Source organism: Lonchura striata, chromosome 4A (genome assembly GCF_050655825.1).
Source record: "Lonchura striata isolate lonStrDom1 chromosome 4A, ASM5065582v1, whole genome shotgun sequence".
Classification (NCBI taxonomy): domain Eukaryota; kingdom Metazoa; phylum Chordata; class Aves; order Passeriformes; family Estrildidae; genus Lonchura; species Lonchura striata.
The window spans coordinates 5418778-5441429 of record NC_140742.1 but is presented as its reverse complement, the minus strand read 5'-3'; the positions used below and the strand labels follow the sequence as shown (position 1 = coordinate 5441429).

General features: G+C 49.1%; 2 protein-coding genes across 4 annotated transcripts; one reads left to right on the top strand and one right to left on the bottom strand.

Moving 5' to 3' along the window:
* Window positions 1–138: 138 nt before the first annotated feature.
* Window positions 139–18352, top strand: KIF4A (kinesin family member 4A). Of its 3 annotated transcripts, XM_085570602.1 has the most exons (31): window positions 139–189; window positions 383–512; window positions 586–700; window positions 1352–1542; window positions 1765–1854; window positions 2407–2573; window positions 2751–2845; window positions 3029–3148; window positions 4167–4342; window positions 5141–5202; window positions 5862–5997; window positions 6465–6523; window positions 6707–6812; window positions 7451–7516; window positions 7801–7986; window positions 8358–8461; window positions 8685–8829; window positions 9264–9374; window positions 9846–9929; window positions 10515–10628; window positions 10817–10972; window positions 11525–11619; window positions 12720–12849; window positions 13579–13749; window positions 14106–14213; window positions 14400–14477; window positions 14561–14662; window positions 15342–15491; window positions 16264–16380; window positions 17021–17143; window positions 17640–18352. In XM_085570602.1, the coding sequence occupies exons 2-31, from the start codon at window positions 390–392 to the stop codon at window positions 17814–17816; spliced, it is 3657 nt and encodes a 1218-aa protein (XP_085426728.1). In that variant the 5' UTR covers window positions 139–189; window positions 383–389; the 3' UTR covers window positions 17817–18352. The 3 variants fall into 3 exon arrangements, with proteins under 3 accessions (XP_085426728.1, XP_085426729.1, XP_085426730.1); XM_085570603.1 differs by lacking the exon at window positions 16264–16380; XM_085570604.1 differs by having other exon boundaries at window positions 146–512.
* A 728-nt stretch (window positions 18353–19080) lies between these two features.
* Window positions 19081–22652, bottom strand: TAF9B (TATA-box binding protein associated factor 9b). The gene is made up of 7 exons (XM_021537719.4): window positions 22587–22652; window positions 22427–22508; window positions 21811–21947; window positions 21292–21426; window positions 20584–20665; window positions 19937–20050; window positions 19081–19514 (listed from the first exon to the last, which is right to left on the bottom strand). Exons 1-7 carry the CDS (start codon window positions 22635–22637, stop codon window positions 19354–19356), a joined length of 762 nt encoding a protein of 253 aa, XP_021393394.1. The 5' UTR covers window positions 22638–22652; the 3' UTR covers window positions 19081–19353.

Here is a 22652-nt window from a genome sequence, read left to right as displayed (position 1 = left end):
CTCCGCCCCGCGTGACGCAACGTTCTCCGATTGGCTATCGCCGCGCCGCTCGGTGACGCACGGCGCCGCGATTGGCTGCGGCGCCGCCCCGCCTGCCGTCCCTGTCGGTGATTGGGCGCGGCGCGCGCGGCCCGGTTTGAACGGCGGCCGTTGCGGCGCTGCCATCGGGCCGGGCGGCGGCGGTTCCAGGTCAGTCCCGCGGCCGCCCCGCGACACCGGGCAGGGCCGGCCGGGCCCGCTCCGCTCCGCCCCGGGGCTGCTGCTTCATCCCCGCCCCCTCCTCCATCCCCGGGCCCGCTTCCCCGCCGCTCCACGCCCCCCAGCGCGGGCAGGGCCCCGCTCGGTGCGTCCCGGCCCGCCTCACGGCGCTCATGTCCCGCAGGCCGGCCATGGTGCGGGAGGACGAGAAGGGCATCCCGGTGCGCGTGGCGCTGCGCTGCCGGCCGCTGGTGCCCAAGGAGACCGGCGAGGGCTGCCGGATGTGCCTGTCCTTCGTGCCCGGGGAGCCGCAGGTGGGTGAGCCCCGGGGGCGCCCGGGGGCCCCGCGGCCCGGCGCCAGCGCTGCCCCGTCCCTCTCGCCCGCAGGTCGTGGTGGGCAACGACAAAGCCTTCACCTACGACTACGTGTTCGACCCGTCCGTGGAGCAGGAGGAGGTTTTCAACACCGCGGTGTCGCCGCTGGTCCGAGGCATCTTCAAAGGTTGGTGGCGGGCTGGGCCCGTTCGGAGCCCGCTCCTCTCCGCAGAGCGGGGGGGTGCGTTCTCCGAGGCTGCCCGTGTCAGGCCGTTCTCGTGGAATGCCACGGGAGTTTGGGTCGGAACAGACCTTAAAGCTCTTTCCATTTCGCCCCTGCCGTGGCAGCGACACCTTCCACCAGCCCAGGCTGCTCCAAGCCCTGTCCAGCCTGGTCTTGGGCACTGCCAGGGATCCAGGGGCAGCTTCTCTGGGCACCCTGTGCCAGGGCCTGCCCACCCTCACAGGGAACAATTCCTTCCCAATATTCCTCTGGCAGTAGGAAGCAATTCCCCCTTGTCCTGTCACTCCAAGCCATTATAAAAAGTTCCTCTCCCTTCTTAAAAATAACACAATGGATTGATAAACATCCTGTTCCAGGACGCTGCTGAGAAGCTGGGACCACAGGGAATTTGTGCTGTGTTTCTGTTTAGTTTTAATAAAACATCCAGTCTTAACAAAGAGCTGAAATACTGTGCTTTATTAAGCTTTCATTACCTCAATATTCCTGACTGTGATCTATGCTTAAAACTTGTGTAAACTGATAATTTTCTGTAACGGTGGTTTTAAAAAAAATGCTGCTTTCAGTCTCCACGTGACTCTCCCTTTGTTCCCTCAGGATACAATGCCACTGTCTTGGCCTATGGACAGACAGGGTCAGGGAAAACCTATTCCATGGGAGGCACCTACACTGCCAACCAGGAGCATGAGCCCAGCGTGGGGGTCATCCCCAGGGTCATCAAGCTGCTCTTTGAGGAGAAACAGCAAAGGCAGGACTGGGACTTCGTCCTCAAAGTTTCCTATTTGGAGGTAAAAGTTTGGGTTTTATCAAGTTAGGAATAAACTGAGGTCACCTCCTTCGGGTAACAGATATTGATTAAATCAAACCCTAAGACTCCCCTAAGGAGGTTTTGTCAGTCCTTTCTGGTGCAAGGTGTCTTTCCCTAAAGGTGAAATGTGATGCTAAATTAGCCCTAATTTCAGTATAATTGCTCCTTTCTTTGGCTGGTAACTCTGAGCTGCTGCTTCCAGATCTACAATGAGGACATCCTGGACCTGCTGTGCCCCTCCCGAGAGCGCTCCCAGATCAGCATCCGGGAGGATCCCAAGGAAGGCATCAAGGTCTGCCCTGCTGGGGACTGAAGGGGTTCATATGGGATTTCCTGTCATCCTTAAAGCAGTGGGATGGGGCTCATCCATATGTTGGGAGCAGCACAGAGAGATCCAGGGGGCTGGATGTCCAGGGAAAGCACAGTTTGCCAAAGAGTACATCCAGCCCCTCCTGCTCATCCCCTCTCTGGTTTATGTCACTTTATTCACACAGATCCCCTCCACATCAGCCCCTTCCCGTAACTGGCACAGCTCCCAGCTTGGCCTGGGATATCCATGGATTTGTCCCTGGAGCCCTGAGGAGCTCTGGCTCCACCCCAGAGCCCAGCTGGCTCTGGAGCAGGCAGAGGAACTTGGGGTGTGTTTAGGAACAGGTGATGTGATTCCATGTTCCTGAAGTGAAACTCAGAACCAGTTTTTCCTGGGAGTTTCTATTCCAGCCCCCTGGCTGGAGGTGATTCTTGGGAATGGGCTGGCACAGCCTGAGGGGCAGGGAGATTTTTCTGATCTCAGGTGGGATGAAGGGGAAGCAGAGACTAAACAATGTTTGCTTCCTCCCTACAGATTGTGGGGCTGACAGAAAGAAATGTCACCTGTGCCCAAGAGACTGTGTCCTGCCTGGAGCAGGGGAACAACTCCAGAACTGTGGGGTCCACGGCCATGAATTCCCAGTCCTCCAGATCCCATGCCATCTTCACCATCTGCATCGATCAGAAGAAGAAAAATGACAAGTGAGTGTCATTGTGCAGCTGATGAGAGTTCCTTTCCCAAAATTTCCTCATCCTGCTCCTGAGCTGTGCTTTTCAAGGCAGTTCAGGTTTTGGCTGTCTGAATTTTCAGCTCCTGGGCTGCTCCTTTTCCACCTGAAAGTTTACCTGGGAGAGTAACCCAGATTCTTTCTGCCTTAGGAATTGCAGTTTTCACTGCAAGCTGCACCTGGTGGATCTTGCAGGCTCTGAGAGACAAAAGAAGACCAAGGCTGAGGGAGACAGACTCAAAGAAGGTCTCTGGGCTGGAACTGGTGGAGTTTGGGTTTCTTCTCACTTGGGACTTAATAAAAGAGCACAGCACTTCTTTAACTCTTCAATCTGCTTTTTTTAAACCTTGTTAAATTTTTAATAAGGGCAGGAAATGAGGCGTTTGGAGCTGTTGAGGTGCCTGTGCTCACTGTGAGCTTTGTCTGCAGGAATCAACATCAACAGAGGCCTCCTGTGCCTGGGGAATGTCATCAGTGCTCTGGGAGATGAGAATAAAAAGGGAGGGTTTGTCCCCTACAGAGACTCTAAGCTGACCAGGCTGCTGCAAGGTGAGAGAAGATGATGGCAAAGCCTAAATTTACAGGTGCTTTTTAAATAACAAAGCAGGAGGAAACCCCCCAGCTCAGAGCTGCTGCTGCAAAGGGATTTGTTTAATTCCTCACTGAAGCCAGGCCTTCCCTCGACTCTTATTTTAGGTTGCAAATGCAGTGAGATGAGCTCAAAACAAGACCTGCTCTCCTGCACTTTGTGTGACAGGAGGAAACAAGATAAAATCAGGGCATATTTCTGGTGGGGAGAAGGAAGAGGAGAAGTCTGGGAGCAGAGTTCTTATTATTGTACCTTAATTATAGCAACTCCCTGGGTGATGTCACAGCCAGAATGAAGCTCCAGCTGTCTGTGCCTTCCCTGGGATTTGTTCTCTTAGTCTGAATATCTTGTCCTTATTTTTTAATAGCTGGAATTTGTCTTTCAGTGCATTTTATTTAAGTTAGTTACCCTTTAATTTGGGCACAGCTTTAGTAATAAAATTACTGGGATTTTCGTGGTAATTACATAACATGGTACAAATTCTCTTCAGTATTTTCCATGTCTGAAAGTACTCATTAAAATCTGGATGTGGGGCCCCTGGTTTGTTGTATTTTTTTTTTTTATCAGTAGCTTTAAGAACCAATTTGTATAAAACCAAAGGATGAAGTTCTGTGCATCTTTGTGATCTGTTCTTAGCCAAAAATTCCTTAAATCGGAGAAAACTCTGGATATTCATGGAGGTCTTGTTACTGGGGGGAGAAGGGAGGGGCAAACCTGAAAGAACCAGGCCAGAAATGGCATAAAGAAATTATTTATTAGGGCAGCAACTGGGGCTTCTGGGGTGAAACCTTTGGTTTCAAACCCTTCCTTTGGCTTGCATTTTAATACAGAACTGAGCGTGCAGAGGACAAAGTGATGAGCTTCACCAAAATCCAGCTGTTTAATCCACAATTTGGGGATGGTTGGAACCCTTGAAGGGTGACATTTCACTGTCACTGTGACCCTGACAGCTTTGCCATTGTTCCTTCTCCTTCCCAGACTCCCTGGGTGGGAACAGCCACACGCTGATGATCGCCTGTGTGAGCCCAGCAGATTCCAACCTGGAGGAGACCCTGAACACTCTGCGCTACGCTGACAGGGCCAGGAAGATCAAAAACAAACCCATCGTCAACGTGGACCCCCAGGCAGCTGAGCTGCACCAGCTGAAGCAGCAGGTACTGGGCTATTGAGTCTTTTGAGGTTGGGATTGAAGGTACTTGAGACAGTATTTTATGTTTATTATTTCTTATCTATGTTAGTTCAGCAGCTTTTTCATTAGTAAGGCATAAAATGGCTAACTAACTCTTGTTACAAGGTTTTTTAAAGCTGTCTAATTAAGAAAGGACACAGATTATTTTCTCTTTTTTTACTTAATAACTGATCCCTCAAAGCCTGCAATGCAGACTTCTCTGCCTAATTACAAAACATCACCTAAACTCATGAAGAAGGTGGTAAAGTAGAACAACTTGCTTCTGCCCTGAAACTTCTATCTTGCTTCATGTTTATTTCTATATTCTAAAATCCTAAACTCTTAAGTTTTCTACCCTTTGATATTACAGACTTCCAGCTAACTACACACCCGTAATCTTAGTGCTGTTAATAAATTATAAAAGCCTGTTCTACAACCTCAGGTCAAATGCAGTGTTCTCCTGTGGGTCTGTGCCTTTAAGCACAGAAAGTTTAAAATTCTCAGCATCCCCCAGGATTCCAGCACTGGGGGAACCCCTCTGCAAACCCCAAAGGGAGGCACAGCCTCACAAAAAAAATGCAAAACATCCCTAATGTGCATTGGGGTGATCCCAGAGGGAAGTGAAGAACCTTTTATTTGAGGAATAAATAACTTGGAGTGCTGTAACAACACCACTGCTTTCCACAGGCAGTGGTAAAAAGGGAAATATGGAGCAGAACAGTCAGGAAGACCAAGGATCCATGGAGCTGCTACATTTACAAGCAATAATTATTTGTCTTTGCAGGTCCAGCAGCTCCAAGTGTTGCTGCTCCAGGCCCATGGAGGGACCCTGCCTGTGGCTCTCAAGTAGGATTTGTTATTTAATGTCCTCTGGATGTGTATTTATCACACTCCAGAGAAGTCTCTGGATCTCTTAGCTCTGGGCAGTGCTGTGGGGTGAGGGGAGAACAAATTGGGGTTTTTTATTCCCTCTTTTTGTTGTCCTTCCTGGAATTCCCTGGGATATTGAGTTTTGTAGCAAACACCTCATGATTGCAAAAATGTGATGAAGGAAGTAAAAGAGGAACCAGGAAACAGCTCCTGAATAAATTCCTGTCTCTGAGACCCATCCATCCCTGTTCTGTTCACTCCTCTACCCCTAAATATGGGGCAGTTCCACCTCCATTATCCTTAAAAGCACAAAGTCTGGGTCAGAGTTGGATTGTTCAGGTGTTGTGTTCTGAGGATGTTTCAAAAGAAGAACATGGAGTTCCCAACCTCTCTTTGGAGGTTTTTCCTGCATTCTGGAAGTGTCCAAGGCTTGGACAGAACCTGGAGCAGCTTGGTCTGTGGAAGGTGTTCCTGCCCATGGTAGGGGTGGGGCTGGATGAGCTTTAAGATGCTTCCATCCCAAATCATTCTGGGTATTTATTTTAATTTATTCAGGGAATAATAATCACTTTGGAGGTGGCTTCAGTGCTGTCCCAAAGCCCAAACTCACACCCAACTGCTCTTTGCTGTTGCAGTGGTTTGGGCCCCTCAGAGAACCTCCAGTCCCTGATGGAGAAGAACCAATCCCTGCAGGAGGAGAACCAGAAGCTGAGCCAGGGGCTGAGTGAGGCTGCTGGGCAAACAGCACAGATGCTGGAGAGGATCATCCTGGTAAGTTCAGTTATCCCAGGAGAGCTCTAAATTTCTGGGGGTGAATCAACAGCAGCTCCTGTATTTATGACATCTTGAGAATCTCTCATAAATGTTCCTTTCACATTGATTTCAAATCAGTCAGAACCAAAACCCTGCCAGAGTCTGTTGGCCTTTAGTTTTCTTTTGGAGAAAGGAGACTTGAATCTTTCAGCTTTTTAATACTTTAAATATTTTATTTTCATATGTTAAATAGCACTTGCACACTTGTGCTCCCCCTTCTCCACTTTGCTTTTTTCCTATTGCCTGCAGTGTCTATTCCTAAAAAAATGCTGTGCAATCCAAACTGGTGGATTGCACCAGTTTGGATGACCATGAAAGATCTTTCAGTGCATTTATTTTCACACTGCCAATCTTTCACTGCAAATTATTCAGCTGATTTCTGGCTTATTATCTTCTGCAATTCAATAGAATTCTGATTTCTCTAGACAGAGCAAGAAAATGAGAAGATGAATGCAAAACTAGAGCAGCTCCAGCACCATGCTGTGTAAGTGTCCCCACATTTCTCCTGGGATAATGTCCTTGGGAATTCAATGTTTTCAGTGGGATAAACTGGATCCAGTCAGCTGGGGTTTGTTCATTAATTCTCCAGAATTAATTCAGAGGCTGAGTGGGGAAAGTTGTTCTTCCCTGGCACAAACTCACCATGGACTTGCTCCCATGTTTCCAGGTGCAAGTTGGATCTGCAGAAGCTGGTGGAGACTGTGGAGGATGAGGAGTTAAAGGAAAACGTGGAGGTGATCAGGAACCTGCAGCAGGTGCTGGCTGAGCTGCAGGTAAGGCTGATCCCAGGGAAGGGGGAATTATGTCATCTTACTCAGGAAATCTGGGATTCCACTCCAACAACTTCCCTCCAGGAGCACAGCAATTAAAAGTGTGAAATGACTCTTGAGATCCACTTCAAAACTGTCCTGTTGTGCTTTGATGCTGCAGAAAGGCTACTTGTGCTGCTCCTGAGGGAAAGGGAAGGAGGAGTCTATATGGAAAACAGGAGCTTGGTATGGATTTACAGTCCCAGAATTGGATGAAGTGTTCCAAACTTGGTGATTTTTATGGACAATGTAAATGTAAACTGCAGGGATTTGAAATTGTTAAATAGAAGCTTCCAGGCTTTTGTCTAATAGAGGAATTTCAGTTCTCCCTCACTGGACATTCCTCTGTTCTCTCCTCCTTTTCCTGTTCTCTCCAGTGCTGGAGTTCAGGGAATATTTCACGAGTGACTTTTCCAATGAGACATGGAAGAGTTTGCTCACATTCCTTGAGGAGGAGGATGATGGTCTCCTCTTTCCAGAGAGGTTCTGGCCAGAGGACAATCACGTTGTGCTTTGCCATAACATGCCAACAGACTGTTATTTCCTTCATTTTATTTCATATTTCCCTTTTCACCCAAATGTTCTCATTTTCTGTCCACCAGAGTGAAAACACTGCCACCACAGAAGATGCTGCAGAGCTGCCAAACTCTGAACAGGATTCTCCAGGTGTAAGTGAGAGGCTCAGCAGTGCACACCTCATTTGGGCATGGTTTTATCTACTCATCACTTTTATCTGCTTCCTCCTGCTAATTTTCAAATCCAAATACTTAATAAATCATAACTCTTGTCTGTGCTGTTTCAATCTCAATGTGTTCACGGTCAAGAACCTGTTCTCATTTCTGAATATCTGATTTTTTTACATAAAAACGAATTTGAAGCACTCTGTAGAAACAGAGATTGTGTAATCCAGGAGCTCTGGATTGGCCTCTCCTCATGGCAGTGTTTCCTGCAGGGAACAGAAGTGGGCCAGGAATCCAAGAGAGCCTCCAACGAATTCAGCACCCAACACGCCCTGCGCCAGGCACAGCTCTCCAGGGAGCTGCTGGAGCTCAACAAAGCCCTGACTCTGAAAGAGGCCCTGGCCAAAAAAATGTCTCAAAATGATACTCAGCTTGGGCCCATTCAGTCCCAGTACCAGGTAAAGCTGAAATCCTCCTTGGTCAGTTTGTTTTCCTGAATTCCTGCTGGGGAGGGAAGGGAGGAGATCTTTCCTCAGGAGCCTGTTCTGATTTGGGTCCCTGCTCCCTTGGGCAGTTTTCCCTGCTGTGCTGGGATCTCCCATCTCTGAAGTGATTCAGTCAGGACGTGGCCCCAGTGACTCTGTGCCCACCAAAGCTCCAGAGTGTGCTGGGCCAGCCCCTGTAGTCCTCACACTACCCTTAGTTAAGGTGGTTTAGCAGCCTGCTGCAAAGGAATGGTGTTTTTCAATGTTTCTCGGTCTTAAAGGTTTTATTCAGGGTGTCTTTTCAAGGTTTTTATTTGGAGATTTATTCTTCTTGTCCTTTCTAGACCAATATCAAGGATCTGGAATTGGAGGTCAGCAATTTGCAGAAAGAAAAGGAGGAACTGATTCTTGCTCTGCAAATGGCAAAGAAGGACATCAACCAGGCCAAGTAAGAGGGCTCTGCCTGCAGCTCTGGGGGCTGTCAGTGTGTCTGAAAATCCAATGTCTTGCACTTCCATGATCTGTAAAAGCTCTTTTTTGGTGTAAAAGTGTCCCTTTAACGTGCCAGGATCTGCAAAGAAACCTCCTGTGGGCTTTCAGCAGCAGCAGAGGTGACATTTTTCATGAGGTGTCTCTGAAGCTGGAGAGGATTTGTTGTTGTTTCTCTCCAGGCTGAGCGAGCGGCGCCGGAAGAGGCTCCAGGAGCTGGAAGCACAAATTGGTGAGCTCAAGAAGAAGCTGAATGAGCAGTCCAAGCTCCTGAAGCTGAAGGAATCCACGGAGCGCACAGTGTCCAAACTGAACCAGGAGATCAGGGTAACCAACCAACTTGAGCCAGTGTGGGCAAAGCAGCTCCCTGGTAGGAATCCCTGACAGGAATCCACTTTCTGTTTAGTCAGACTGAAAACAGCAGGTTTTGGCAAGGTTCCTGTAGCTGCATAACTGCAATAGGCAGGTGACTAGTAAGATTTGGGAGGAAAATAAGTCCAAAGTATCTTTTGGCACTTCTAATTTATTGCCTCAGTCAAATAATTTGATTTCTCCTTGATTTCCTTAAATTGTGCCTGTGTTGGTCTCCTTTTATGCCTAAAACCCCCTGTTTTTTAGCACTTTGAGAGTGTCCTGCGTGGGAACACAGTAAGATTTCCCACCTACCACTCCCCACACCTGGCAGACACGGGGAGAATGGAGGTTGAAGCTCTTTAGGATGGAAATCCTGGATAATTCTTCCAGCCACTGGTGTTTTTCAGGAAATGAAGCAGCAAAGGGTGCAGCTGATGCGTCAGATGAAGGAAGACACTGAGAAATTCAGGCAGTGGAAGCAGCAGAAGGACAAGGAAGTGATCCAGCTGAAGGAAAAGGTGAGCAAACAAGCCCCTCATACTATTCCTCCCTCCAAAGGGCTGCCTGAAGGTTTCTTTAGCTGGGAAGTATCTTAGAAGAGCTGGGAATGCTTTGAAGAGAAGCTTGGCTCATGTGGCTGCCACTTTTCACCACTTGTAATTGTTTGTGGCTGGAGATCTTCAAGCTCTTGCCACAGCTGTGACTCTGCTCTAAAGCAGAAAACAAAAATAGTCAATATTTGAAGGATTTAAAGTTGTAGGGTTTGGCCTCAGGATAGGAGCTTTTAAAGCTTCCAAAGGAATGTTGGATCTTCAGGTTAATAAAATACAGCTTCTTGTGGTGGCTGAGTGCAATGGCCAGCAAACACCTGGAGTTTGGTGTCACAGCAATTCCTGCCCCTCAATGCCTTGGCATGCTCAGGCTGGAATTTTGCGGGGTGCAACCTTTCCTTTGTAATATGTGACTTTTCCAGCTGTTTTTCCTTGCAGGACCGTAAGAGGCAATATGAGCTCCTCAAACTGGAGAGGGATTTCCAAAAACAGGCCAACGTCCTCCGGCGCAAAACAGAGGAGGTGAGGAGCCAACATCTGGAAACTCCCAGCCAATCCCTAAAGTCTGCCAAGTGGGGCTGGAGGAAGGAGCGGGATACACAGAAACCTCTTAAATGAAGTTTAGAGACTGGAAAAAAAAGTTTTCTCTCTGTAGAGAAATCCCCATTTTTGCCTTGAGGGATCCCAGTTAAATTTGCTGCTTAAAGGCCAGGGTGGCCCTGGGTGCCAGGGTGGCCCTGGGTGCCAGGGTCCTGTGGCAAATCCATGCAGATGCCCAAAGTAGGAAGAGGGGAATGAGTTTGAGTGGTGGATACAAGGTTGATCAAAATCCTTTCAGGATGGCTTTGTAAAAGAAATACATCTTCAACCCCTTGTTTTGGGTGTTTTCTTCTACCTTCAGGCCTAGAAGGAGCTTTTCTTTTAAAGGAGGAATGGTAGCAAAGGAAATAAATCAAGGGCAGGACTCAGGACCCAGGATAACTTGAGATTTATTAACCTTGTGCTGTCAGTGTCCCAGTGTTTGCCCTGGGCTGGGAATCCCTGGTGTTTCCAGCTGTAGCAGATGATTTGCAGTCCCTGTTCAGCTCCTTGTGGAATCTTTTCCAGGCAGCAGCTGCCAACAAACGCCTCAAGGATGCCCTGCAGAGGCAGAAGGAGGTGGCGGATAAACGGAAGGAGACCCAAAATCGGGGCATGGAAGGAATTGCTGCACGAGTCAAAGTGGGTAACAGTCTTTTTACATCCCAGCACTGGGCAAACTAGGATTTGGGGTGGGTGCTGCTGGCCTTGGTGGCAGGAGGACCAGGGAATTGCAGTGGGATTATTCAGTTTCTCTAAAATGCCTTCACGGAGAAGGAGTCAGTCCTGGAGCTGAGCTCAGCCATTGGGTTTTGGGGTTATTTTTCCAGAGCTGGCTTGCAAATGAAGTCGAGGTTCTTGTCAGCACTGAGGAAGCTCGAAGACACCTGTCAGACCTGCTGGAGGACAGGAAAATCCTGGCAAAAGAGCTCCTTCAGCTGAAAGAGAAGAAAGATGCTGGAGAAAACCCCCCTCCAAAGCTCCGGGTAAGAGGGAAATTTCCCTTTTCCCACCCCACTCCTCTGGCTGTTCAGCAATGCTGGATTCATCATTCTGTCTCCTACTTGACCTGTTCCCTCAGCAGGTGGGGATGGATCCCACCCTTGGCTACCTTTCTGGGAGGATTGGTTAATATTTTAATCCTCTGGCATGTTAGGGACAAGAGGTGCTGAAGGAACTTGTTACTTAATGGAATTTGGGCAATTTTTTTCCCTGAAAGGGCAGTCAGGCTTTGGAATGGGCTGCCCAGGGAAGTGGTGGAATCACCATCCCTGGAAGTGTCCAAAAAATATCTGGATGTGGCACCTGGGGACATGGGTGACCCATCAGGGTTGGGTGAATGGTTGGACTCAACATTCTGGGAGAGCTTTTCCAACCTCAAGGATTCTGAGGGATGTCAGTGGCTCACTGCTCTTAGCAAAGGCTTTTGGGGAGGAACAATAGACCTGAAGCTGTGGGGAGAGGCCTGGGGGCTTTCCTAGCTGGAATATCTGTAAATGTGGGATTTCCTGCCCTGCATCCTGGCACTGTGCTTGCAGAGGCGCACGTACTGCCTGGCGGAGCTGCAGGCTCTGGACATGGATCTCTCCGTCTCCAAGCAGATCGAGAGCCTGCAAACAGAGATGGAGCTCAGGTAAGGCACTGCCACAACGCTCATCCACACTGCCTTGCCTCTGCCTGTGCCCTCATTTCCATCCCAGCTCCCTGGGAGGTGGAAGAGGATGTAAAACACACAGGCTAACACTGGAAATGATGAGGGAAAGCCTTTTCACTCAGTACAAGAGCATTGGTCTGCTTACCTAACCAGCACCCTAACCCATCTGATGTTTTAGAGCCACTGCCAAAGCAAATTGGGGTGAAATCACAGATGCTGAAAATCCTTTTCCAAAGCTTCAAGGTTCAAAATCATCTTTACAGTCTGATTCATGCTGATGGACAAACCTTTTTCCTCTGCATCTATGGCCTTTAATCATATTTACACTGGTTGTCAGCTGAGAAAGCCTTCCAATCCTACATTTATCACTTTGGTGTTTGATGGCATGGCTGGCCAAGCTCTGTCTCCACTGATGAAAACATCCCCCATGGTAAACTGTAACTGAAAACAGAACCGAGGTATAATTACACCAAGAATCTGCATCTTTATACACCGGGTGACAGCTGAAGTTTTGTCCTTGTTTTGTTCAAGCCAAAAATGCCAAATTTGATGCAAAAATCCATTTTTATCTGAACCAAGGTTTTCCTGTTCTTGGGGTTCAAAGGATGCTTCAGGAAGGAATTTGGTCCAAACACCCCATCCATCAGAGGGATTTATAACAAATTGTGGAAGATGTGGAGGATGGTTTTTAGTATTGGCCAAGTATCTACTGGCAAACCGACCAAACAAGTTGAAAATGGCTTTTCAGAGGGCGAAATCCCCAAACCCCTTTCCGAAAAAAAGTGTGTTTTCCTGGCTGGAATTCTTCCAAAATGTGGGGAAAATACTCAGGAACTTGGTCTGGGTGTTTTGAGTTGTTAGTGAGCACCTCTGGGGTTAAAAACCCCCACATTTATTTGAGAATGTGGAGTGGAGGCAAAACTCCCCGGGGGGAGCAATGCTGGCTCCAAGTGCTCTACTGAGCAGCAAAAATCTCAATTTTATTATTTTACTTAATATTCTGTGAACAGTCACATTAGCCCAGAAACCAGCCCTGTTTTTCTCCTGTTGTAACCCCAAATCCATGGATTCTTCCCCAGGAGTGCCCAGATTGCAGATCTGCAGCAGAAACTTCTGGATGCAGATAATGGAGACCGGGCCAAGCAGCGCTGGGACAACATTGCCACCATCCTGGAGGCCAAATGTGCTCTGAAGTATCTCCTGGGAGAGGTAAACCCTGGATTTTCCTCTTTTATCCCTGATAAAAGGCTCTAAGTCTGCTTAGCCACTAATAACAGGAAGTGACCAAAGGAATTTGAGTGGAGCCCTCTTGTAGTGGATGAGGTTTATTCCCCTCTCAAGTTTGGATTAAAGTAATCTGTACTGGGGAGTTAAATCTGAAAAGCAGGGAAGAGGGGAGTGGAATTGATGAGGGTCTGGAGATAGCAGCTACATGCTTGCATGGGAAAAGGGAAAAAGCAAATTTCAAAAGTGGAAAAGAAGCAAAAGTATCTGAAATACTTCCTGAACAAGCAGGGAAACAAGGGCAATGCTGGCTGAGGTCAGGGGAAGCAGTGGAATTGGTGTTGAGATGGTAAAAAGAGAAATCGGAGTTATGTGGGATCAGGGAAAGAGTAACTGAAGGACAAAATTACCTGTTGCTCCCTGGTGCTTGGACATCAAAGGAGAAGGGTGAAAAGGAAAATACCCCAAGTGCTGCAGGAAGGGAGGTGAATTCAGCACTGTGAACAAGACCCTCAGCTCCCTGGTTTGCACTCCCAAAGTATTTGCCTCTGAATCTCTCCTGGTTTCCTTGGTGCTGAGGGCTGGTCCAGTTCCTGGGGTGGCTGGAAGTTACAGGAATGCTTCCCCTCCACACTGCAGCACCTGTCCCAGCAGGGAATCCCTGTCCCAGCAGGGAATCCCTGTCCCAAGCCAGGCCTTGCTCTTGTTTTCCAGCTGGTCTCCTCCAAAGTGCAGGAGAGCAAACTGCAGAGTGGCCTGCAGCAGAGCCAGGCCAGCTGCTCAGATGTGCAGAAGATGCTGATGGAAGAGAGAAACCACATAGCAGAGATGGAGACAGAGTTCCAAAATCAGATTTTGGTGCAGGAACAACAACACCAGGAAAAGGTGAATCACAGCTCATGGAAATCTTGGAGTTTGATCTCCAGGTCTGCTTAGACAGAAAGGCAAAGGGGGATGTGCTGAAATGAAGCCGGTGCTGAATATCACCTCAAATTTTGTTGGATTTTTGCAGATGGTTCATTCAAAGCCAAAGAAATCTCTGTATTCATCCTGTGCAAATTGGTTTATTCAGTAACTTTCCTCCTTCTTTAAATGGGAAGCTACACCTGAGCACAAGCTAACTTTTCAAATAGATATGGGTGGAATTTTGCTGGAATGACAGGAAATTTCCCTGAGCCTGGACTTTTAGGCCAAGTGCTCCTTTCAGGAGTTTACCCCTGTTTATTCCAAATTGCTTTTAGGTTCTGTACCTGCTCAGCCAGTTCCAGCAGAAAGAAGCAGCAGAGAAGAGATTGGAAGATTCCCTGAATGAGCAGGAGAAACAACTGCAGGAGCGACTGCGGTTCCAGGTGCAGTGGCTGAGGGAGGCTGGGGAAGGTGGGATCCTTTGGGATACCTGGAATTAGGAGGAGAGGATCGTGTGTTCCCTTTACAGAAGCCTGCCTGGGGTGGTTGCTGTGCAGGCTGGAATAACCCTGGGGAATTTTCTCTTATTTATCTCCAATGAAACAAATTTCCTCTTGTCCTGCAAACAGGAGGAAGAGCTGGAAAAAATGAGGGAGATCTGTGAGAAGAACCAGGAACTCCTCCGTGAAAATGACACTCTGAAACAGGTAGAGCCTTGTACAGACACCAGAGCCTCGTGGCACCTGGGTTTGATGGATTTTGCAGAGCTAATTCTTGTCCCTTTTGACAGAAACTGCTGCTCCTCCAAGTTGCCAGTGGCCAGAAGCTCCGGCACATCCAGCAAAGGCCACCCGAGTCTCCAGACTCTTCTTTTGATTATGTTCCACCCAAAGTAAGAGGCTGCACAGTTTGTGTTGCACCTGAATTCTTTGCCAGAATTAATCTTGGCTATTGAGAATGTGGTTTTTGTTCTCCTAAGCTGTTTTTACCAGGCACTTGTTGTGCTCATTGAAGTGGCCCCTTCAGTCCTTTCCAGAAGACTCAAATTAGTTTTTTTACATTAGTTTTTTTACATTAGTTTTTTTACATTAGTTTTTTGGTTAAAAATAAAAGCAAACAAACCCCCAAACCTGTTACCTCGTTTTAGTTCTGACTCTGTATCCTTCTTCACAATCCAGATTGTTTATCTGTAGCATTCCCAGTCTTTAAATTATGGAGCAAAGCACATGTTTCACAGCAAACTTTGCTGCTTTGCATAGAGCCAAATTTCTTACTGCTGGGAGGAAGAAATGATTTAAAACTCTTTGGACAGGAGAGTGACACCTGTTTTTTGTCATATGATGTATCAACAACTCAGACTTCCAAGGATTTGTCATCAATAGTTTAAATTAATTGAATTTTCAATCCTGATCATTGGATCTTTTTTTCCCACCCTCACCCCACAACCTTCTTGGCTGTGAGGGACTCTGAAAACCCTAATAAAACCGTATTAAAATGTAATAATTATGAATATTATTAATTAAATAGAAGTGATTTTTGGTGGCCTAACCCCTCGTGCTCCTGTGTTGCAGCCCAAGAGCCGCCGGCACACGACGGCCAAGCCCCGAGCACCCAGCCCCGAGGTGGATTTGGAGGAGCTGCTCTCTGACCCTGGGGAGCTGGAGGATTCTGACTGGCTTCCTGGGAAAGCAGGCAGAGGAACAAGGAAAAACCTCATGGGGGTAAGCTCCAGCTGCCCTTGATGCAGTGCCTGGTAGGGAATCACTGGCTGTGTGCAGGGGTTGGGTATGGAGCTGTGGGGTGTGGTGCCTCCACTGTTCTCAAAGTGGCAGGAATGGATTATTTGGGAGCCTGGGGATATTTGGGACCTTCCCACAGACACAGCAAAGGTTGTCTGCAGTCAGCAAGACCTTCCTGGACAGGTTTTCCCTGTCCAAGTCGCCTTCTCCCATGTTCTGTCCTGCTGCCTCTGTCTGAGCTGGCCTCTGCTTCAGGAACAGCCCCCACAGCAGCCAGGTCCATTAAGGGAGCAGATTTTAGGGAAAACAAACTGGGGGAAAAAAAAAAAAGGATGACCTGTTGTGGATCCCTGTTTCCTTTGGGAACTTGCAGCTTCCATTCCCGACAGAGCCTCAGCTTCCATCTGTCCTTGTCAGTCTGGAGCTTCAGCCTGTGGCTCAGAAAATTCCTGAGGCTTTTGGGGTGGGAACTCCCTCTTTTCATGGAAGCGTGGCACAGAAACTGGGATCCTTTGACATAACCCTAAGTCAGGCACTGAGTAACTGAAGGTACTTCTGTAGATCCTGAAGATGGATCTGTAGGTGGAAGGGTTTTATTCTGGATATTAGGCGGAAAATTATTCTGGGCTGTAGCGAAATGCGACAAAGGACAGACAGCTTGGGGGTGTTCCTGTCCTTGAGATGCCACAGCTGGCAGGACCTGGAGCATCCCAGGAGCATCCTGGCCATTGGATCCCCCTTCCCTCCCTCACAGTGCTCGTGCAAGGGCCGCTGTGGGAACAGGCAGTGCGGCTGCAGGAAGCAGAAGTTGGCATGCACCGACGGCTGCAGCTGCGCCGCGGCCACGTGCAGGAACAGGGAGCGGGGCCTGGTGAGTGCTGCTGGCTCTGGGGGCCTCGGGGGCTGCACTTGGGCAGGAGCAAAGCTGGATGCAGGGATAATTCCCACACAAGCCTAGTTTGTCCAGGCAGAGCACTTGCACTTTGCTTGAAACTCTGTGAATGTCACTAATTAGCGCCTCTCTGGTAACTGAGGACAATTTTCCACTGCAGGACCAGACTCTGCCTTTCAGGACAGAATTTTGGAGAGTCACAGCAAAGATTTTCGAGTTACCACTTCTCATCCACAAATCTGAGGATAAATTATTTAAATTTTCCTTTTGGATTAAAAAAAATTAAAGTTTTGTCTTTGGCTTCAGACAACACAAAACCTTGACTCATTCCCAGATTTCCTTTTAAGAATTGAAGGGATGGTTTGGGGAGGGGACTGTAGCAGCAGGAAGGTCCATGAGAAACTGATGTTCCTAGAAGGAATTTTGCTCTTGAATCTCAGAGATGTGGAGCAGGGCCATCCCATAGTGCACTAATTATTGCCTATTTTATGGAGGCCCAGTCTGAGCTGCAGCATCCTATACTGTGGAAACTTCCCAGCTGGAGAGCAGGGGGCTGTGGTGGGAAGGGAAGGGGTGGGATGGATGTTGTGCAAGAGCTTCACCCTCTGCTGTGCCTCAGGAAACCACAACATGTGAGGAGCAAAAAAGGGACTCAGAAGGGTCCTTGAAGCTGGAAGACCCCACAGAGGTGAAAGCAGAAGAGACCTTCTTCCAGCCCGTGTGCATCACTCCAACCACCAAGGTATTCCTAGGGGAGAGCAGAGCTGCTGAATGAGGGATCTCGGAGGGAAATCACCCCAGAGGAGAAGCTGCTGCTGGAGAACTCTGCACAGCTCCAGGCAGCTCGTGTGGAACTTGAGAGGGTGCTTGAATTCCTAAGTTCCCACACTGAGATGGTGCCACGAGCTTGTCATGTTTTCCTGCAGCACCTTCAGCACGGAGGGAGGGGAAGTGGAGTCTGCAGGATAAAATCACATCTGTCCATGTTCAAAGTGACCTTTCTGACCTGGCACATCTCATTTCACCTCAGCTAAACAAATTCCTTTATGCCATGGGAACCCACTATGCCTACTGCTGTCTCTTTCTGCCAGATCTTGATATTTTCCAAAAAAATTGTCTTTTTCCTGACTTAAATAAAAAATCTCCTGAGGTTGGCCTGGCACTTTTGGTGTCCTGCTGCTTCTGGTGGGTCACTCCAGTAGTGACTCACTCCAAAGATTGTCCCTTGCTTTCCACAGGTCCTGCAGGACATCACCGAGCAGGAGGTGCTCCTGAAGATTCCCAGCACTGCTGCCTCCCTGCTCGGGAGGGATGAGGAGTCCCAGGAGAACCAGAACCCCTTTGGGAGGAAGAAGAAGAGGATGTTGAGCAGCAACATCAGCTTCTTCTCAGGCTGCACCCCCATCAAGGAGTAGTTTAACTGTCCTAGAGTTTTCCCATCCCTTTAGGCCACATTCCTGGTGACTTTTGAGGGAGTTGGATTCTCCTGCTGGAGCAGCAGCCCCTGCCCCCAGCAAGGGAGTCAAACTGTTTCTTTCTTGTCGTGTCTCTGTAAATATTTGTGTGTTGGGGCCATGTTGGGGGTAAGAATATTTCCTTTGGAATTCCTGGAGTGAATGGAGGTGATTTTCCAGGTGGGTGTTCCCAGCTCCCTCCCTCCCGCTGAGCTGTGAACTCTGGGTACAGTTTCACCTGTAATCTTGAGAGAACTTTGCCTCTGCACTGGAGCTCTGCTCCTGCCTCTTCCCACGGAGCCTCAAGGAACTTTTCCAGTGCCCTGGGGGAGCCATGGAGTGAGAAGGCCCTGGCTGAAGTCTTAAACCAGCAGCTCTGAGCTGCTCAGGCTTTCTGGCCCCTTTGGCCGCTGGACTCGTTATTCAATGACCTTAGAAACTTGACCTATGTGAATAATGTAGGAATTTTAACTCTGGTTTGTGATTTTAATAAAGAAGTTACTAAGGAACCCTGGCTTGGAGTTGGAATTTTTGTGCACAACACCCCCCAACCTCCCCTGGGCTCTCTGCACTTAAATTTGGTCTTAAAACCAGTCCAGGAGTTGTTGCCACTGTGATCTGTAAAATATTTCCGAGTGATTTAAACAAGCTTGGAAGTTCTGAGGGCCTAACAGAAGATTGTCCCAAAAGGTATTTATATATTGTTATATAAAACATGTAGTTATAGGGCATAGGATTATGTCATTACACATTTTAGAATGTGTACCTAATACATAAAATACAATTTATATATTAAGTGTTTCTGTATATGTGTAACTACTGCGTATTCTCTCTATACACTATATTTGGTATATTTTATGCATGTGTGCACACATATATACATTAATACATAAATATCTATGTGTATAGACATACATACACATATATGTGTATATATATGTATATAAATTATATAAATATATGATATATATTAAAAAATGTGAGAGTTTTGAGTGTACAAGGCAATTACATGTGTCTGATAAATTATAACAAATACACATATATTAAAGATAAATAAATGGTATATGTGTATGTATGTGTGTACATATAAATTATATATCAATATGAAAATATATTTTAAAATAGAAAATAGATTGAAAACATATAAAAGATATATAGAAAACCCCCTGTATATATAAAAGATATATAGAAAACACACCCTCAGGTGTGTGCACAAGACACCAAGTCCGGGTTACAAACACTCTGCACTTTTATTTCCACACTCCCGGGGCCCAAAGGGGCCTTGCTGCCCATTCCCACCCTCTGGAGTCCATGTGAATCCCATGGGAAGGGCTCTGTGAGTCCCACAGGAAATGTTCCATGAACCCCTCGGGAAAGGTTCCATGAATTCCTTGAGAAGGGCTCCCTGGCTCCCATGAAAGGGCTCCCTGAATCCCACAGAAAGGCTCCCTGAATGCCACGGAAAGGCTCCCTGAATCCCATGGAAGTGCCTGGGCCCTCACAAGGCGTCGTAGTCGTCGTCATCCTCGTGCTTCCTCTTGAGCGGGTTGGGGTCGGCGGCGCCGGGCGGGACCATGTTGGTGGTGATCAGGATGTTCTTGGGGCCGATCAGGGACGGGTTGATCAGGACGTTCTGCACCGTGGGAGTGGTGGGAGTGGCTGTGGGGATCATGGAAAGGCTTCACTGAAAGCTTGGAGCAATCCCTGTGTTATTCCAGGCTCATCCCAAGAGGGAGGATGAGGAAATGTTATTGGTGGGGGTGAGGATGCAAGGGGGAGAGGAGCCAGGGTGGGAGGGAGCTGCCCAGGATGATGTTCTGGCTGCCACTGCTGTGCTGGGAATGGGAATGAACTCTGGAAGTTCCTGAGTGAGGGGTAGTGGGAGAAATTCCCCCATCAGCTTGGCCAGAGCAGCTGTGGCTGCCCCATCCCTGGAAGTGTTCCGGGCCAGCTTGGAGCAGCACAGAAGGTGCCTCTGTCCTTGGCAGAGGGTGGGGCTGGCTGAGCTTCTCCCTCCCAGCCCCAGCAGGCTGTGGCTGTGTGGTTATCCCAGTTTCCAGCCCCAGGGAGCCCAGCAGTACCTGACTTCCCCGCGGGCTGCGAGGACGGGATCTGGACCGTGAAGCGCTGCCCCGCCAGCGACACCGGCGCGCCCACCTTGGCCGACACCGACACGGTCTGGGCTGAGGGGGTACCTGCATCCCACACAGGAAACCACAATCAATCCATAAACACTCCTACAACTCCCTCCCCAGGGGAACCTGTCATTAGACACCCTGGCAATGCACAGGAACACAAGGATGCCTGATTTTGCTCATTTTCCCACATTTACCCAGCCCTACAGCATTCGACTATAAACACATATTAATTTTTAGGGCACAGCTCTAAATTTTAGGATCCTTTTAAAAATGGATCTTTCCTAGTGCTATTTAATTCAGCACCATATTGTCATTGAGGAAAATAATTCTAAATTAAGGTAAAGTTCTTGAATAGCCCCTTATATAAAGAATTTATCACAAATATGGAACATCTGTAATGCATTTACATTTAAATGTTATTGTAATAATAAAGATTAATTTATGTGAATTAACCTTCTGATGCTGTCAAACAATATAAGGTTAGGCAGTCCCTGACACTCCCTCAGGGGCTAAGAAGTGTTTTAGATTATTCCTCTTTTATTTTCCTCCCTAAAATAAAGGTGGGAATCCCCTGTGGAGCTGCTCCCTACCCAAAGTGGGAGTGCTGGGCCTGCTGCTCACGGCGCCCACGCTCAGGCGAGGGACTGTGATCCTGCCTGCTGTGGAGGAGACCTGTGGGGAGAGAATCAGGGAATCAGGGAATGGCCTGGAATAAACAGGGAAGTCCCTGTTTATGCATTGAGGCATTCAGGGCTTCCCCACAAAGGAAATATTTTCCTTTTAAAGCAGATGGAAGTGAAAAATACTCTTTATTATCTGCACCAAAGCCTGACCTGTGCCTCTGACAACCTAACATTAAACCGGACAGTTTCTCCTGGACATGAGGAGGAATTTCACCACGGAAAGGGTGGGCAGGCATTGGAAGGGGCTGCCCAGGGAGCTGTTGGGAGTCCCCATCCCTGGAGGTGTCCAGGGAATGACTGGACACGGCCCTCAGTGCTCTGCTGGGGATCAGGCACAGGTTGGATTTGATGATCCTGGAGGGCTTTTCCAGCCTGATTCTGGGATTCTGCAGTATTTCTTTAACACTACAATATTCCCATACCTTAAAATTTCCCCTATTTAAAAATTTCCATTTAAAATCAACCAACAACAATTTGCAAACCCAGCCTGGAGACCTCCGAGCTGACGCGCACAGGCCAATATTCACCCACACCTTTCAGAGCTGTGGAAAACTGCACCTTAACACCGCTCCCAACCCCCCAGGGGTGAATCCCCAATCCCTGAGCAATCCTCACCTTCTTCTGCAGGGATTTCAGGCGGTAGTTGGGGGCAGTCAGGCAGTACCTGTCGGGCGGCAGCCGCGGGCCCGAGTACGGCTTGATCAGCGGCAGCGGCGTCTGGTTCTTCTGGCGGGCAATGTCCAGCAGGAACTGCAGAGACACGGCCACATCCCCCTGTCTGGTGACTTCCCTGTGTCCCACTGACATCCCCATGTCCCATAGACATCCCTCTGTCCCATGCCTGGCCCTGTGTCCTGTACCTTGTCCTGGCCTCATCCCTGTGTCCCAGTGGCACCCCCATGTCCCATGCCCATTCCCATGTCCCCGTGCCCATCCCTATCTCCCTGTGCCATCCCCATGTCCCTGTGCCATCCCCATGTCCCTGTGCCCACCCCCGTGTCCCCGTGCCCATCCCCGTGTCCCCGTGCCCAGCCCCATCTCCCTGTGCCACCCCCGTGTCCCTGTGCCACCCCCGTGTCCCTGTGCCACCCCCGTGTCCCCGTGCCCATCCCCGTGTCCCGTGGCACTGCTCACATCCCGCGGCGGGGGCGATGTGAAGGACTGGTCGGTGCGGCACTGGATCGCCAGGCGCACGTCGTCCGCGTCCACGCTCGACTTCTTGGCGTGGCTCGAGTAGATCTTGGCGTCCTCCAGGATGGTGGTCACGTATCCTGGGGGAAAAGGGCTCCGGAATCAATGGAAAACTGCCCAGCCCCACCCTGCGGCCCCCGGCACTGCCATAGGGAGGAATTCCTGCCTGCCAGCCCTGGCACAGGGTGCCCAGAGCAGCTGTGGCTGCTCCTGCATCCCTGGCAGTGTCCAAGGCCAGGCTGGACACGGTTTGGAGCAGCCTGGGACAGTGGAAGGTGCCCCTGCCCAAACCGCCCTGGGATTTGTGATTCTGCGATTAAAGAGTCACAGAATTTCAGCTGGAAAAGATCTCCGCGGTCACCGAGTCTGACAGGGGAGCTCCCGCGGGGAACACGGATTCACAGAGCACTCCCTGCTCCTGACAGCACTGCCCTGCTCCACACAGCACTCCCTGCTCCAGAGAACACTTTCCTGCCCCAGAGAACATTTCCCTGCTCCACCCGACACGTCCCTGCTCCACCAGGGCTCCCCCGCGCCCTTCCCGCCCGGTCCCGCTTACTGTAGGCGAACTCCAGCATCTGGTTGATGACTCGCGGCTCGTACTCGGTGATGCCCATGTCCTTGAGGATCTGCGCCATCACCTGAGGGAGGGACACAGGCACCGCTCAGCGCCCCGGTGCCCCCCGAACCCCCCGGTCCCGCCCGGATCCCCCCGGTACCTGCGCGTCTTTAGGGGCGCTCTTGGGAGACGCCATCTTGGCGGCCTCCATCGCTTCCGGTCATGT